This window comes from Exophiala aquamarina (genome assembly GCF_000709125.1).
Source record: "Exophiala aquamarina CBS 119918 chromosome Unknown aczIA-supercont1.4, whole genome shotgun sequence".
NCBI lineage: Eukaryota > Fungi > Ascomycota > Eurotiomycetes > Chaetothyriales > Herpotrichiellaceae > Exophiala > Exophiala aquamarina.
The window spans coordinates 3,226,413-3,242,569 of NW_013550584.1; the positions used below are offsets into that span (position 1 = coordinate 3,226,413).

At 50.7% G+C, this 16,157-nt stretch overlaps 8 protein-coding genes across 8 annotated transcripts; 5 read left to right on the forward strand and 3 right to left on the reverse strand.

The window, feature by feature from the left end:
* Window positions 1-125: 125 nt before the first annotated feature.
* Window positions 126-1,088, forward strand: A1O9_06274 (uncharacterized protein; the record flags this gene model as incomplete). Its single annotated transcript, XM_013405484.1, has 1 exon — window positions 126-1,088. One exon carries the CDS (start codon window positions 126-128, stop codon window positions 1,086-1,088), a length of 963 nt encoding a protein of 320 aa, XP_013260938.1.
* Window positions 1,089-1,643: 555 nt separating this feature from the next.
* Window positions 1,644-3,697, forward strand: A1O9_06275 (uncharacterized protein; the record flags this gene model as incomplete). The annotated part of the gene is made up of 4 exons (XM_013405485.1): window positions 1,644-2,649; window positions 2,708-2,900; window positions 2,950-3,120; window positions 3,172-3,697. The coding sequence occupies 4 exons, from the start codon at window positions 1,644-1,646 to the stop codon at window positions 3,695-3,697; spliced, it is 1,896 nt and encodes a 631-aa protein (XP_013260939.1).
* Window positions 3,698-4,421: 724 nt separating this feature from the next.
* A1O9_06276 (uncharacterized protein) lies at window positions 4,422-5,423 on the forward strand (the record flags this gene model as incomplete). Its single annotated transcript, XM_013405486.1, has 1 exon — window positions 4,422-5,423. The coding sequence occupies one exon, from the start codon at window positions 4,422-4,424 to the stop codon at window positions 5,421-5,423; it is 1,002 nt and encodes a 333-aa protein (XP_013260940.1).
* Window positions 5,424-6,069: 646 nt separating this feature from the next.
* On the forward strand, window positions 6,070-7,003 carry A1O9_06277 (uncharacterized protein; the record flags this gene model as incomplete). Its single annotated transcript, XM_013405487.1, has 2 exons — window positions 6,070-6,802; window positions 6,870-7,003. The coding sequence occupies 2 exons, from the start codon at window positions 6,070-6,072 to the stop codon at window positions 7,001-7,003; spliced, it is 867 nt and encodes a 288-aa protein (XP_013260941.1).
* A 435-nt stretch (window positions 7,004-7,438) lies between these two features.
* A1O9_06278 (uncharacterized protein) lies at window positions 7,439-9,320 on the reverse strand (the record flags this gene model as incomplete). Its single annotated transcript, XM_013405488.1, has 5 exons — window positions 7,439-7,630; window positions 7,690-7,818; window positions 7,873-8,315; window positions 8,352-8,787; window positions 9,144-9,320. The coding sequence occupies 5 exons, from the start codon at window positions 9,318-9,320 to the stop codon at window positions 7,439-7,441; spliced, it is 1,377 nt and encodes a 458-aa protein (XP_013260942.1).
* Window positions 9,321-10,000: 680 nt separating this feature from the next.
* On the reverse strand, window positions 10,001-11,461 carry A1O9_06279 (uncharacterized protein; the record flags this gene model as incomplete). Its single annotated transcript, XM_013405489.1, has 4 exons — window positions 10,001-10,292; window positions 10,363-10,821; window positions 10,886-10,977; window positions 11,057-11,461. 4 exons carry the CDS (start codon window positions 11,459-11,461, stop codon window positions 10,001-10,003), a joined length of 1,248 nt encoding a protein of 415 aa, XP_013260943.1.
* A 578-nt stretch (window positions 11,462-12,039) lies between these two features.
* On the reverse strand, window positions 12,040-13,758 carry A1O9_06280 (uncharacterized protein; the record flags this gene model as incomplete). The annotated part of the gene is made up of 5 exons (XM_013405490.1): window positions 12,040-12,199; window positions 12,255-12,686; window positions 12,749-12,900; window positions 12,955-13,047; window positions 13,102-13,758. The coding sequence occupies 5 exons, from the start codon at window positions 13,756-13,758 to the stop codon at window positions 12,040-12,042; spliced, it is 1,494 nt and encodes a 497-aa protein (XP_013260944.1).
* Window positions 13,759-14,185: 427 nt separating this feature from the next.
* Window positions 14,186-16,077, forward strand: A1O9_06281 (uncharacterized protein; the record flags this gene model as incomplete). The annotated part of the gene is made up of 8 exons (XM_013405491.1): window positions 14,186-14,257; window positions 14,314-14,558; window positions 14,615-14,786; window positions 14,843-15,201; window positions 15,261-15,419; window positions 15,476-15,578; window positions 15,628-15,781; window positions 15,830-16,077. The coding sequence occupies 8 exons, from the start codon at window positions 14,186-14,188 to the stop codon at window positions 16,075-16,077; spliced, it is 1,512 nt and encodes a 503-aa protein (XP_013260945.1).
* Window positions 16,078-16,157: the final 80 nt, after the last annotated feature.

The following is a 16,157-nucleotide window of genomic DNA, read 5'->3' on the forward strand; positions in this document are numbered from 1 at the left end:
TCATCAATCATCAATCATCAATCATCAATCATCAATCATCAATCATCAATCATCAATCATCAATCATCAATCATCAATCATCAATCATCAATCATCAATCAACAATCAACAGTCAACAGTCAACAATGGCGTCCCTGATATCTCTCGAAGATCACTTTATATCTGATGCCATGAAAGCGCGGTCTCAGAATTTGGACGAGTTTGCATTCCATCTGTGGCCTGAGAACCTCAATGAAAAGCTTTCTTCTCTGCGGGACCTCAGAATCAGCGACATGGACAAAGGGGAAATAATCGTCCAAGTCGTATCGAGCGTGCCTTCATCCGAGCCTCTCGACATATGCAAGGAAACCAATGACCAATTGGCGGAAGCAGTTGAACAGTCCTATGGCCGTCTAAGGGGCTTTGCAAGTGTTCCCATGGACAGTCCCAAAGAGGCCGCAGGGGAGTTGGAACGATGCATAAGAGAGCTAGGATTTCTGGGCGCCCTCATCCCAAACAATGCCCACGGCAAGTACTACGACACTGGGGAGTACGAAGAGTTCTGGGGCAGAGCCGAAGCCCTTGGTGTTCCTGTCTATCTCCATCCCACTCCGCCTCCAGAAGCTACGAAGGCGACATATCGAGGAAACTACCTGGATGAGGTTGCCACCATTCTCTCGGTCGGTGGTTGGGGTTGGCATGCAGACACGGCTATCCATATAGTCAAGTTGTATGCCAGTGGGTTGTTTGATTCATTCCCCAAGCTGAAAGTCATCATTGGACACGCGGGAGAAATGCTTCCCTACATGATCACGCGGATCAATTCGCGTCTGACCAAAGGCTGGGGGTCCCGAAAACGAGACCTGAAAACTGTTTGGGCAGAGAATTTGTGGATCACGGTCTCAGGCTTCTGGGACCTTGGACCCTTCTCCTGCATGCTCAGAACGGTAGCTATAGATCGGATCTTGTTTAGTGTCGACTATCCATTTGAGAGGAACGAGTCTGGCCGGGATTTCATGGCGACGGTACGCGAGAGTGGATTAGTGACAGAAGAGCAGTGGAGGATGATTGCGTCCGGCAACGCTGAAAGGCTGCTAGGAATTTCTTGAAAGTAGGGGCTGTCAGTCCAGCCGGAGCGACGATGACCTTGCTGAAGCTGTTCTGTAGATCATATGCCTCCTGATGCTCTGCTTTCTGTTCGCTATTGTTGGGTGCCGCAGCAAGGGTGGAGGATACTTCGCTCAGGGGCCCCATCATCAGCAGGCCCTATAATCAGGCCCTCGGTCTTTCAGGAAACCCATGGGTGGGAGCATGGCCTCTTTGACCATGTAGATCGATGGTGTGGACCTCTTTGAATCATGATTACTAACTACAAAGGGCTAGGCGGATAAAGTGCGACCCGCTCTGGTCCCTCTTCCGATCTAACCGCCCCACCCGATGTGACCAACTTTTTCTTTTTCTTTGCATTTAGAGTTTGTTTCGTTGCGGAGACGACACCTGGAGGTGCGGAAATAGACATCTCTTCCCCGCTGCTGGCATCACAGCTCCTTCGTCCTCACCACCAACTCCCCTTACCGTGGCAGAGCAAACCACGACGGGTGGATCATATCGGTTACGCAACAACAGCCTGATTTCTGCGCCATCTAACGCCTTATCGAAGGAGCATGACCTCTGGTCTGGGTTCACATGTGAACGGGAATGGCTTTGATTCCGGAGGAGCCCTAAGGCGAAGTCGACCTTCTTTCGATGACGAGCATGAAGACTATGGGAACAAGCGCCAAAGAACTGCCTTAGCATGCAACCCGTGTAGGCACCGCAAATCGCGTTGCAATGGAGAGCGCCCAGTCTGTGCCACGTGCCGAGACTGCGGCTTCGAATGCGTCTATAGAGGGCCTGCCCCCGGTCCCAAGCCCCCGAGCAGGGAGATGCAGTCCATGGCCGACCGGCTGCGCCATGTCGAAGACCTTTTGTCTGCTCTTGTCGGCGGTCCAGAGGGACACGTCAACGCCAGCACTGTGGTTCAGTCCTCGCATCCGGCCGAGTCGGGAGATATTACATTAGGCCGTCGAAGCTCAGGCCAGTATCAGCAAGATAACAACATGACTATTGTCTGGCCTGCCATGCATGAGAGCACCGTCGACGGCATGAGCAGTGTCACCTTCGCCAACGAATCCTCCTCTGGCTACTTTGGGCCATCCTCCAACTCTGCTTTCATTGGCCACGTCGCTCGTGCTCTTGCGTCAGGGGCTAGCACTTTCACTGATGGCAGAGACTCATCTCGAGACCTGACCTCAAACATGTCACGGCCTGCTTCACCGCCTTTGCCTTCCGACAAGAAAGGCCCCGACCAAGTCAACCCATATCGACTTCCCCCACGAGCAGAGATTGTACGGCTAGTCGATAAGTTTTTCTCCATTACGGGCCAGTTCTTCCCCTACATCTCGAAGACGAGCGTGCTCCAAGTGGTAGACGACATTGAGATTACCATGTTCAGCGGTGTTCGCAAATCATGGCTCTGCTTACTCAACACTATCTTGGCCATTGGCACAAGCCTCGACGTCGACAATGCCCGACAGAGGAAGTTTCGAGAGGCCGAATCCGATATTTTCTTCCAAAGAGCTCTTGCTTTGTCGCCCATGGCACCTTCGAGTACAGATAACTTGGAGACTGGTGAGTTTGATCGAGCAACTGGCCCTGACTCAAACGCTTTATTGATGGCTTTTTACAGTGCAAGCACTTGCCCTCATGACTCAGTACTCGCAAGGCACTTCAAAATCCACGCAAACCTGGAGACTTCATGGGCTATTGGTACAGGCGGCTTTCCAGGTAGGCGTTCACGCTAAAGACGTCTCTGGAAAGTTGTCGGTATTCGAGCAGGAATCTCGAGCGAGAACATGGTATACCTGCGTTATCCTAGACAGGTAGCTTTGAGATCACAAGCCCTATATCCACTCCTACTGACGACTACAGAATTTTGAGCATGACTTTCGGAAGGCCTGCTTTAATTCATAATGAGCTTGTCCAGATCGATTTGCCACAAGATGTAGATCTCGACAGCTTACCCAAGGATGATGCCCCTTGCGAGACGACACAACATTCTCCGTCCGGATTATCCCCTTGTGGTATCTTCATCGCCAGCATGTAAACTAGATCTATGACATAAATGGTTGCACGGCTAATTACTTGTCACAGAAACCTCTATCGAGTCCAGGGTGACATCATTGGTAAAGTCTACAACCACAATGCTATCTCTTCGCGCACGCTACGTTCGGATGAACTCTTCAGCAGGATAGCCACTTTGGACTATGAGCTTAGTCAATGGAAACGAAATCTCCCTCTTACCATCGCATTGCTGCCTTTAGAATCTCTCGAAGGAATGGAGGTCGAGAAATGGGCCTACACCCAGACGCAGACGGTGCTCACTCTCCGCTACCTGAATTCGCGAACGCTTCTGTTCCGAAAGATGCTCGAGCACATGTTGAACCAGGTAGCGCATCCAGAATCGATGTTGGAGGACAGCGATTGCATGCCACCCCTTGGTGATTCCATGGTACAGACATGCACTATGATGGCGATCTATACAATTTCACTCATTCACAAAGTTCGAACACGGTTCGATCTCCTTCCTGCCTGGTGGTTTACTACATATTACGGTAGAGCTCCCATTCATCTGATGGAATTATTGCTGACTTTGTTGCAGCATTCAATTCGGCAATGATACTGTTCGGTGTCATATGTCTACGGACGCTGAGTCGGTTTCACGCCTCTTGGAAGCCACTGTCCGAGTTGGTAGCTTGTCTCAAGACTGCCCTGGAAGCACTTGACATGATTGGAGGTTGCTCAACCATCGTCAGAAGGTGTTCGAAATATTTGAAGAAGATGATACAAGTTGCTACATTACTCGGTAGGCACGATTCCAAGATCATCCGTGCAGTGTTTGCTGATATCTCATAACAGTGCGCCACCAAACTTCAACTGGGTCTATGGCCCCGAATGGTCCGACAACGATCGATCTTTCGCCGTACGAGAACCCTTCAACCACAGCAAGTGATATAACGCTTTCCCCCTTGCAAGCTGACTTCGGACAAATACTGGTCGATGGAGATTTTTCTTTCCTTGACTACTGGACCGACGCTGCTCAGCAGACAAACATCTGATGCACGACTGCTCGACCTGGTGCCAGAAAATAGTCTACCGTATTGAGAGTAGATGATGCTATTATACATGCCGGACTCCATACAGCCCCACATCTGGTGTCGCCTACTTCACATCCGGCAAACAGGATAGCCGTTCCGGAATCCAGCCGAGGTTTCGGGTTAGTGAACCGGTGCTCATGCTTACCTAACGATGGACTAGTCCTCATAGTGACTCTTGCACATAAGATGTCTCGACAAGCTAGCATAGCCTCCCGATGTTCTCAAACCACACCGGCTGCGAAAAAAATGTCCACAATACCGCTGCTGTCCCTTGAGGACCATTTCGTCTCGAGTGTGTGCCAGCAAGACGATGTTGCCGAAACTCTTGCACTGCACCAGTTCCCTGGTCCGATCCTCCAGCGACTCATTGAAGTTGGCCCGGAAAGGCTGAAGACTATGGATGAGGGCGGTGTGAAACTCCAAGTGGTGTCTCATATCCCAGTTGTCATTGGAGCTCAAGAATGTCGCGCCACCAATGATCAACTTCACAAGGATATAAAGCAGCAGTCTGGAAGTTTTGCAGCATTCGCAACTCTGCCAGTGGGCGAACCTCAGAGCATCGCGAGTGAGTTGAAACGCTGTGTCAAAGATCTCACTTTCGTCGGGGCTTTGATCCCAAACCATGCCAACGGCGTCTATTATGACGGGCCAGACTATCTGCCCATGTGGCAGGCTGCCGAAAGACTCAAAGTACCAATCTACTTGCATCCTTGTCCTCCATCGTCTCAAGCTCTCCCGCTCTTTCACGGCAATTACTCTGAAGAGGTCGACTTTGCCATCGGCACTCACGCATGGGACTGGCACGCGAACTGTGGCTTGCACTTCATCAAGCTCTACGCTTCGGGGCTGTTTGACAAGTGTCCAAATCTAAAGATCGTCCTCGGCCATTTAGGCGAGCTTTTGCCATTCATGCTGGGCCGGATTGAGCGCAAATTAGCACTGACTAAAGACTCGAAGTCCTGGAAGAGGTCATTCACGGAAATTTACGCTCAAAATGTGTGGGTGACGACGTCTGGCATGTTTGATGTTGAATCCTTGAAGCTGGTCCTTGCAACAACGAAAATCGACAGGATCATGTTCAGTATCGACTATCCCTTTGAAAGTACATTGCTATCTAAGCAATTCATGGTTGAGTTCAGAGAGGCAGCACTGGTATCAGAGGAAGACTATGCGCGCATTGCGTACAAGAACGCTGAGGAATTGCTTGGGGTTCGGGTAATAGAAGGAGAATCACGAGGACCACTTTGAGGCGAGCAGTAGATCATCACACCAATACTTATTTAGTGTACAATCCGGTGTTGTTCCCGAATGATTATCGGTGCTGCTGCATCCTTCAGCATTATCCTGATACATGATGTTCACCTCGCGCCCATTCCCCGCAGTATGCGTCAAAAGGCTTCATCAAAGTGGCTTGGGCCCCCAAGGGGTGTTGCACCTGCTCTGGTACACCATCCGAAATATCCGTTCCACCCGCCGAGTCGTTCGGGGCCGGCTCGCTGACCTACAGCCTCATCAGCCTCCTCCTGAGCGTGTGAATTTCGGCATCGAGTATGCTCGTTAGACTTCGATAGGAGAGAGTCAAGACTTCGTACGAAACCGCCCGCATTGCGGGCGGTTGCCCCGCATCGCGGACGCTCGGTATTGGAAATGGTGCGACCAACAGCCGGCATACCGTTTCAATTCGGACGAAGGTGATGTGTGTAGGAAGAAAAATCATTGCGCGCCCAGATGAGCAGCTCTCAAACCTCTATCTCTAGAACCTGTGATTGCGGCCCCATTTTGAACACAAGCGAAACATCGATAGCAATGGCACCAGTACTAGTCGGACTCGAAGAACACTTCACCGGGCAGGCAATCGCCAACTCGGCCCTCTGCCACCGCTATTCCCAACTTCATGTTCCCCCAGTCCGTGGTAGACAATCTCCTGGATCTCGGCGACACGCGTAAGAAGATGATGAAACGCGGTAACATGAGCATGCAGGTGGTCTCGCACATCCCGGCCGTCGAGCCGCCTGAGATCTGCCGCGCAGTGAATGACCAGCTGTATGAAGCTGTGCAAGCGAGCAGCGGCCGATACCGTGGTTTCGCGTTCCTACCAATGGGCACCCCCGATGCAATCCCAGCCGAACTCGAGCGAGCAGTCAAAGAGTTAGACTTTGTGGGCGCTTTGATCCCCAACCACGCCTACGGGCAATACTTTGACGACAAAGCGTACTGGCCGATGTGGGAGAAGGCTCAGGAACTTGACGTCCCGATCTACATCCACCCAACACCTGCCGCGGACTTTGAGCGATACGCAGGGAGCTATGATAAGACCGTTCAGACGTTGATTGCAGGCCCTGCGCTGTGCTGGCACACTGACATTGCTATGCATGTTCTGCGCCTCTATGGTGCCGGCATGTTCGACGCGTATCCCAAGGTCAAGATCATTCTAGGCCACAACGGCGAGTCGGTGCCTTTCATGCTGGACCGCATCCACAAATTCTTCACGCGGCGGTGGGGAGGAAACGAGCGCGACTTCCTGACGGTGTGGAACGAGAACTGCTGGATCACCACAAGTGGCATGTTCCACATGGGCCCGCTGGAATGCTGTTTGAAGATGTGCAAGCCCGACCGCGTCATGTACAGTATGTCCCTTCCGGAAAAGCTGACCTAGATCCAGTCAGTTTGAGTCAACTATGCTAATCATCACAGGCCTTGATTATCCGTTTGAGGACCCGAAAGAAGGTCTAGAGTTCATGGAGGAGCTCGAGAAGAGCGGCTTGGTCTCAAAGGAACAGTTCGAAATGATATGCTCGGGGAATGCTAAGAAGCTGTTGCGCCTTTGATGAGGTGTCGAGCCACGAGAGTAAATTCTGATAGTCACAAGGCTGATGCATCATGCCACGTGTTGGCTTCTCATGTAGGGTAGCCTTGCGCACCCTCACCTCGGCACGCACTACTATCCGGAAATGACCGGAGACGTTATGTTGCCGCCCAAAGTCTGCTCTTGTACTTAGCAGTCCTGCGTACTGGTGCTCAATTCATTGTTGCATCCGTACATTCGAGATCTTACTCCTACCGTGCGCCGTGATCAGATAAACTTGTAAGCCACATTATTGGCACTGGAATATTCAGTATCTTGCACGTCCTCGCGAGGTCTTCCAAGGCGATCGGGTGGCTTCTGCCGCCTTTTTCACACTTCACTTCCAAGCTCCAAGTCTACACGTTGCATAAAGCTATAAGCAGCTAAGCCTCATTGACAGGTCCATCAGAGTGGCAGTCTATTTATTTCTGGCCTCACAGATAACTTTAAAGTTCTTCTGGTGCACAAACGTGTGGCTTATGCAGTATGACTCCTTCTCCGAGGGGTCTGCCAGCCGCAAATTGAAGCGTCGAACGATCTGCGGCACCACCTTTGTAATCTCGAGCAAGGCGATATTCTTACCGAGACACACATGGGCACCATACCCAAACTATGTTGCTTGTCAGTCATTGTCGCATTGAAACGAGTGCGAAGGGAAACGGATCTTACCGACATGAAATGGCGCTCCAACTCTCCTCTGTTGCTCTCCAGCCATCGCTCGGGCCTGTATTGGTCTGCATCATCTCCGAAAATCGACTTTTGACGATGCATCACCCATGCGTTGATTCCAACCGTTGTCTAATATCAGTCAGCAATCAAACCTCAACGTCCAACGCGCAGCATGTGTCGTACTTTCGCAGGCAAGTATCTCCCGTCAATGGTAACACCACCTTTAGGAACGAGCCTCGTGTGCTGAGTGCCTAAACTCGGGTGAAGGCGCATGGCTTCCTTGATACACGCCTGCAAAAAGGGCATTTTTTGAGCTTCGTTGTAAGTCATCGCTTCCGATATAGTGCCTTCTACCACGGCGGCGTCCAGTTCCTTCTGGAGCTTGTCCCAGACTCTCTGGTCCTTGATCATGAAGTACAGAATGGCGCGGAGGGCGATGCTCGTTGTATCTGATCCTGCGAAGATGTTGAGCGTGGCCAATATCTGAGTGTCCAGCTCGTCAAACTTTGCGGGGTTGTTCTTCTCGAGCTGTAAGAAGCGAGAGAGTAAGTCCCGCCGGTCGACACAATTACCATTTCTTCGCTGTGCGATGAATCCTAAAGCTTTCTGCCGATAATAATCAGTTTCTCCACATCTCCTTATGCAAACAGCCTATCTCGCACTCACATCAATCAAAAAGTTCAGGCTGGCACCATATTGACCGACCACTGGGATCATGCGAAACCATCTGCTTTGGGAGAAGTCATACAACTCAGGCAGTTCTGCAAGCACGATGCCCGACCAAATCATGTTCTCGATGCCTTGCAGTGTTTGGTCGATGTCGCGGCCCTCCTCAAGGAAACCGAATTGCTTGGAAAAGCTTACTTCGCCCATGACATCGAATGCAAACCAGGCGAGCCAGTCTGAGAAATTCATCTCCTTGCCGAGCCGGGCATGATCGTCCATTCGCTCGATGAGGCGGTTGATGGGCCGCTGCACGTACGCATCAAGCTCAACCACCGAGTTCATCGAGTACGAGTTGGACACAAGTCGTTTGTTTGATGCGTGGCCCTCGAACGTGGGATCAGAGAAGATGTCCCACTTGTGCGACTTGCCTGCCTAATTACCGGAGTTACTCAGCCTTGAAGCTTCTTCAAAATCCACGCATCAGGGTACTGCTAACCAGGTTCCAGGTTGGGTACCATCTTGGAAGGCATTAGTTCTCCTGACATAAGGTGGATGAATCAATTGCTTTGATATACTTGCCTCGTTTTCGTGAAGCTGCTACCGGCACCGTAGATGAGTTTCAAGGCTGCAGGATCTGCGACGCTGATTTCAGACGGTCCGATTCGAACCAGGGCCCCTGAAGATGATTAGGCACGACACTCCTTGCGTAGCCGCTTCTTCTGCTTGCCATATTTTCGATGGAGCTCCATCATCTTGACCTCCTGTCTTGCAGTCAAGATTGTCGTCACCTTCCATAGCCGTGTCAAACTCCCGAAAAATGGACCAGGGATCTTCCTCAAAGGGGTAAAGAGGCGCACGTAGGTAACATACAAGGCGATCACGCTGAAAGCTGCCAGGAAGGGGTGGCTGATCACTAGCGAGCTGAATGCCCTGACCGACACAACATGTCGGCTTGTCTCAGTCATAGTGGCGGCGACGACCACAACAGCACAACAGTACAAAAATACAAGCATTCAATAATTCATCGTTCAATCATCTAGGTCTACTTTGTAATGCTCACCAGTGATTCGAGTTGATCGTCATCCTTTACGAGCTCGGCCCGAAATACCCGAGCGTGACACGCGCCACCCCCGTGAGTATAGTTCTGTCCACGCCACTCAGGGGACGAGGTGCCGACGGCTGCTTCGGTGTGATTCGGACGACTTTAACTTCAGGCTTTTGCTTGAGCGCTGACCCACGGGGAACCTCCGAAGCGCTGACGCCGAGCTTGTGCGAAGAGCGGCAAGTTCGGGCAGTACTGGCCATGATGTTCTTGGGCTCGGTGACAGGCACAGAGTTCCTTGAAGGGTTCATTGTTCGTACTATTACGTCTCGGGATATGCAATGTAGGTTCAGGCTAGTTGCTGACGCCATGAGCTGTTGCAAGGCTTTACGGCTGAGTCAACGCAACTCATTATATGTCCCTACGTCTGTACAGCGGCCGGTCTATAGAAGCCGCTTACATAAGGAGATAGAGAACGTCTCTTGGAACGATGATAACCTTGTTGCGCCTGTCATGAAGTAAACTTTTATTTTGGAATTCGCCAAGTGGTTCGGCTCTTATGTAAGAAGTAGGTAGCAAATATTTCTTGACTGCACCATCACTTCACCCACTCCGGGGAATATCACACAATACCCCCTTTTTCCAAACCTTCTCGATATTCGTGGTGTCGTTGATGTTTTTAGTCGGATCACCTCTCACAAGAATCAAGTCAGCCCGCTTGCCAACGGCCACTTGACCGCGATCGGGTAGATTCAATCGCTTCGCAGAAACTCCTGTGGCCGAGCTCAGTGCTTCGACTGGACTGAAGCCACATTTGTCCACGTACAGCGACATTTCCAGATGCATGGCAGCTCCCATTCCCGTACCATGGATAGAAGGCCCAGAGTCGGTGCCGCTGAGTAGGGGAGACGTCAGCCACGGTCAGGATTGAGTACTGCAAATCCACTTCGAGCAGCCAGCCTTACCAAACGATGTCAATACCCTCGGCCTTCAGTGCTTTGATACATGCATACGCAAACTCGATGCTACAACCCGGTCGGGAGATCTTCATGCAATCACACATGCTTTGGCGCGTAGGAGGGCTCAGTACTTGGTCGGCGTGCTCGGTCTTCGTCCACTCACGCGCGGTAGTCAGGCCCATCATCGAGCTGATCGCGGTTAAAGTAGGGATGAGGAGTGCGTTAGTGGTCTTGTACGCAGCGATAAGATCCTCAGTATGAGCCTGATCGAAGAATTGGTGGGCCATGCCATCGACGCCAGCTTCGAGAACCAGCAGCGTCTCCCGTAGATTAGTGGCATGAGCAAAAGTCAGAAGGCCGTATTTGTGCGCAGCGTTGATGACCGCAGCTTGCAATTCTCTGGTAGGCGCGGGTAATGGGGAGAGCGTCAGGCACTCGCCGCTTTCTTGCATCAATTTGATGAAACTGTAGTTACATGGCACACAGTCAGCATTTCAGTCAACTCTGAGAAGCCCTCGTATCTGCTGACTCTGCGCCCGCCTCCTTGTTCTGTTTCACGTAGACGGCTGCCTCTTCCGGCGTCGTGAGCTTGGGATATCCGTCAAGACTGGCGAGTACCTGCTCATCTGATGAGTTTTCGTCCTTCAAATTGACTCTCGCCCACACAGTGCTTTTTTCGCGCCACCGGAGTACTTACGACAGGGTCCGTGTTTGTGTGACGCACAATCGCCCGTGGCCAGCCTCCATCAATGGTGGCAGCATACAAAGCACTGTAGATCTGCGGCACGTCGTTCGTCATCTCACCCAGCTTCTTCATGTACATCGCATTGGCAGGAACATTATGCATATCGAAAAGCGTAGTAACGCCAGCTGTAAGTGCCCCTCGAGCCTCCTCTACGCCACGAAAGACGTGCGTGTGGGCATCAATAAGACCTGGGAGAAGCGTGCATCCTTTCCCGTCGATCACAACAGCGTCTTTTGTAACACACCTGATAGATCCTTCAATCTGCTTGATCTCCCCTCCTGCCACGAGCACTGACTTGGGCTCCTGGTGAGCCTTAAAGCCATCAAATAATCGAACACCCTTGATAATGTAAGTAGTCATGTTGGTGAGGGTCCCTGCCTCCGAGAACACCTCGTCACAGGAGAACAATATCTGCTTCTTTCGGCATTAAATTAGCTGCGAACCGATTCCAGGATTGCTGAGCGGCTGACAGGGAAGGGAAGGGAAGACATCCGAATTAGCCGTTCCAGACCTTCTGTACGACATTTACCGCGATTCTCAATTTCTTACGGTCTCGGCAGTACGTCACATGACAATGCCTAGGCGCACTTCCACCAGGGCATTTGACACACCTTACTTTACTCAGACTTCTCCTCTCTCTTCGAGAGAAAACACAACAGCTAAGTATGACAATGTCATAATACGGTGCTCATTGAGAGTACCCGTCCTTCCATACAGCGTGACCATCTATTATACCGTAGGAGCGGCAATCCATAAGACGTCACGGTTAGTGCGTGGACAACTTTGGAATTTATGAATAGACTTGGTGTGCGCTATGCTTGTATATCTACTTAAATGTAGAACTCATTGCACGGTTCCCCTGATTTTTCGTGCATTTGTAACCAACCTCTTCCTCCAATGTGCCCATCCAGTCTCTGAGGTGGTGATCCTTCGGATGTTCAGACACGGCGGAAGTAGAGGTCACATTTGCCGCTTTTGGGGCGGATCACGAAGAATTCGACATGTTCCATTGAATCCTGTGTGGTATGTGGGGCGGGAATCACGCGGTACCGGCGGAATATGTGCCCCAAGTGTATTCGGAGTTGCATATTTGCGAGACTAGTCGGGGAGTAGCAGTCAGTACTTGATATGTCTACGGCATGGATAGTCTTACTTTAGTCCAATGCATGCTCGCGGTCCGGCAGAAAAAGGCAGGAAGTTGAGCTTCATTGCAGCCGTAGGGTCGGACCATCTTTCCGGCACGAAGGCATTTGGGTCCGGATATACGTCGCCATCACGGTGGTTGGTGTAGGCCTGCATTCCTACGAGGCTGCCTTCGGGAATATGCGATCCAGCAATATCCAGGCCCTTTGCTGGCGCGATTCTCTCCAAGTATGAGGGAATGGGAGCGTGTAGTCTGAGTCCTTCACGGCACACACCATCGAGGAAGGGTAATTTCTCCAATTTCTCTAGCTCCAGAGTTTTTGATGGGTCGGGGAATGCCTCCACCAGTTCTTTATGCAGTTTATTCTGAATTTCAGGATGGGAAGCCAGCTCCCAGGTTGTGAACATGGCTGTGTTGGCTGTCGTGTCTGATCCAGCATTCCTAAGAGAAGCAGAGATCAGTGTTTACGTCCATCAATTTCCCGACACTTGTCCCCCACTCACAGTATCTCCATCATTTCCGCAATGGTCTCCTTGTCTGTCAGACTCGTATTTGGGTTGTTCTTTGCAGCCTCCTCCAGTCTGGCCAAGATGTCAACTCTATTACGGTTTTCCGGACCAGAATCGGCCCAGCCGTCTCGAGCGCGGATCGCATACTGGATGTGTCAGCTGAAAGGACTTAATGATTAAATTAGCTGCTTGTCAAATACTTTTGCGATTTCTTCATCGGCTTGGATCCAATCATCCGCCAGTTTCATTCTCAAAAGACGCATCAAGGGAAGTAGAAAAGGGAAAGGTCCAACCTAAAAAAAATATTAGCACGCGGTCAATGGGAGGCCAAAATCCCAGAAACTCACCAGACTATTGCGCTTATTCCTCAGTTCTACTTGCGAAATGAAGTGGTTGTCCTCCGATTCCAGCATTCCGATTTGCTGTCCAAATGCAATGTCGGTGATCACATCGAAGGTGAGGTATCGAAACCACTTAAAGACATCTATGGCGACTCCTTCCTGTTCAAACTTAACGAGCCACTCGAGAAATCTCTCCAGGTGCCGGCGGATGACGGGTTCCATCTCGACTAGGTTTTGTCGAGAAAATGCGGGCAAAAGGGCTTTCCTTCTTGCATGAGCCTCTTTCATGTCCAACAATCCAATACACATCTTGACGTCCTTGAAACGGAACGCATCATACGCATGTGATTTAGCGGCTTTGTTGCTATATATCATTTTGACGCCCTCGTCGGCAGAAACACAAACTTTGTTGGGCGCAATACGTATGACTGGGCCATACTTCTTGTGTTGCTGCATGATCCACATCGCGCGTCTCCCTCGTAAGGACTGCACGAACAGTGGTAGCGAGGATAGTGCTGGAAGCCATGGCCCAGGTATGTTGTGCAATTGGTTCGTGAAAAACCCTGCGACCACGTACAGAACGAGTGCAGCACAGGTGATGCTTGCTAAAACACGGGGCTGATATAGAGGTTCAAAGGGATGTACAGCAGAGGGGGTGAACATCTTTTCGAAGATACAGCGATTGTGATGTCGTCAATTGACCGGAACCGCACAAATCATCTCCGTGGCAATCGAATACTTGTATTTCTAGATATGAAGCATGATTTGGGTTCCTCCTCATCTCGGAATCCTCGCTAGACGGCTTATCGATGAGCGCGAGCCACGAGCTATTAGTTTACTACTTCCCAGGTCCAGCAAAAGAGGGGTAGGTAGGGTCTGCGGATACCATCCGAAATTTCCGGTCCCTTGATCTTGATGGCGACTAGGGAAGGAAGTCTAACGTCAAGCATGAACAATCCATAGGATTTCCCAAATATTGGACCCAATAATTAGGCATGATATTACCGGCCCTCGAAGGCGCAATGAAGAATGGCAGTTTTAATGAGTCTGGTATAACGATTAGCACCACCTAGTTTCTGCGAATTTCAGAATGAACGGCCATCGGAGCGGCACCCACTCAAGCGCCAAACCCTTCGAGACAAGGCTATTTATCGACAATGAGGTAAGAGCGTCATCTCACCCGGTCGCAGGACGATGGTCGAGCTCACATCGGATTAGTTTACCCCTGGCAAGGAGGGAAAGAAATTCAAAATCTACAACCCCGTCAACGAGGAAGAGATCTGCCAAGTCCACGAAGCATTGTCTGAGGATGTTGACCTGGCCGTCAATGCAGCCCAGCGGGCTTTTCAGCCCTGGAGCAATTTGAGCGCGAATGAACGAGCTGCCCCAATGTTCAAACTCGTGCAATTGATTCAAAGAGACGCGGCAGAACTGGCGCACCTTGATGCACTGTGTATGGGAAAGTAAGTCACTTGTATGACAGATGCCAGAGTGTCCAAGCTAAGTCCAACGATAATAGGCCGGTTGAATTGCTGAAGAAGATGGACGTTATTGGGTGTGCGGGTCTCTTTAGTTATTTCGCGGGCTCTGCATTCCACATCCTAGGCGAGACCAGTATGAACTCGGCCAATTTCTTGAACATGACAGTGAGACAGCCTTACGGGGTTGTGGGTCTTATTATCCCATGGAATGTGAGCGAGTGCATGAGTGACCGAGGATTTAGTAAGGTTGAACTTATGCTCTTTAGGTCCCGATGATTATGTTTGCCTTCAAAGTCGCCCCTGCTCTGATCTGCGGCAATACAGTGGTGCTGAAGTCGTCAGAAAAGGCCCCCTTGTCCTCATTGAAATTGGCTGCTCTAGTCAAAGAAGCCGGATTTCCTCCTGGCGTTGTAAATGTTCTCAGTGGCTACGGTGAGCCTACAGGCTCGGCTATCGCCCTGCATAAGAAGATTCGAAAGATTTCATTTACAGGGTCCGTTGCAGTTGGCAAGAAGATATCCAAGATGGCTGCAGAATCGAACTTGAAGAATGTGTCACTCGAGCTGGGCGGCAAGGGAGCAGCCATCATCTTTGAGGATGCCGATATTCTGGCTGCCGCAAGAAGGTCAGTACCGTCATCGACAACGGTCATTATCATTTGATATTGATATTGATGTTGTACAGTACGCACTACTCCATCAACCACAACTCTGGCCAGCATTGTCAAGCCAACAGCCGAGTCTTGGTCCACCAGAACATTTTGTCCGACTACCTGGATGAGCTAAAGAAGTGTATGTCTCGTGTTAAGATTGGTGATCCGTTTGAAAAGGATACATTCCAAGGGTGAGTGAGCAGTTACAACGTAATGGACATGCTTGTTAAGGGCTCTTCCATGGTAGCCCCCAAGTCGACGTCAAGCAGATGCAACGGATACAAGCCTTGATTGACGCAGGCGGCAAGGACGGCAGAGTCATTTTTGGAGGTCGACGTCATGGTGACAAGGTGATCTCATCGTAATCTTGAGGAAGAGCACATACTCACGACAACACAGGGTGCCTTTATCGAGCCGACAATTCTGCTCAACGTCCCGACGACTTCACAGGCGTACCAAGAGGAGATATTTGGACCAGTGGTCATTGTCAACTCTTTCGCGACGGAGGAAGAAGCCTTGTCTGAGGCGAATTGTACCGAATTTGGTCTATTTTGTGTGTTGCTCGAAAGCCACGAGTGAAAGCCGGCTAATTTTCTCCTAGCCTCCATCTACACTCGGGACTTCGAGAGGGCGATACGGGTGTCTAAGGCATTTGAATCAGGCGCTGTCGGCATCAATTGCTCCGTGCCGTTACGCGCAGTCGATATGCCTATCGGTGGATGGAAGCAGTCCGGAATCGGTCGTGAGCTGAGTCTGCACGGGCTCAATCTCTACACCGAAGTTAAGACCCTGTTCTTCAAGTATGGCGCTGATCCCAATACTCTAGCTACGAGATGGCATAATTTATGAAGCAAACGTGCTGGTAGACCGAAAAGAGTGACTTGGATTTGTGTTGGACTAAAAATGGCTCATTTTGAGGCATTGGCAAG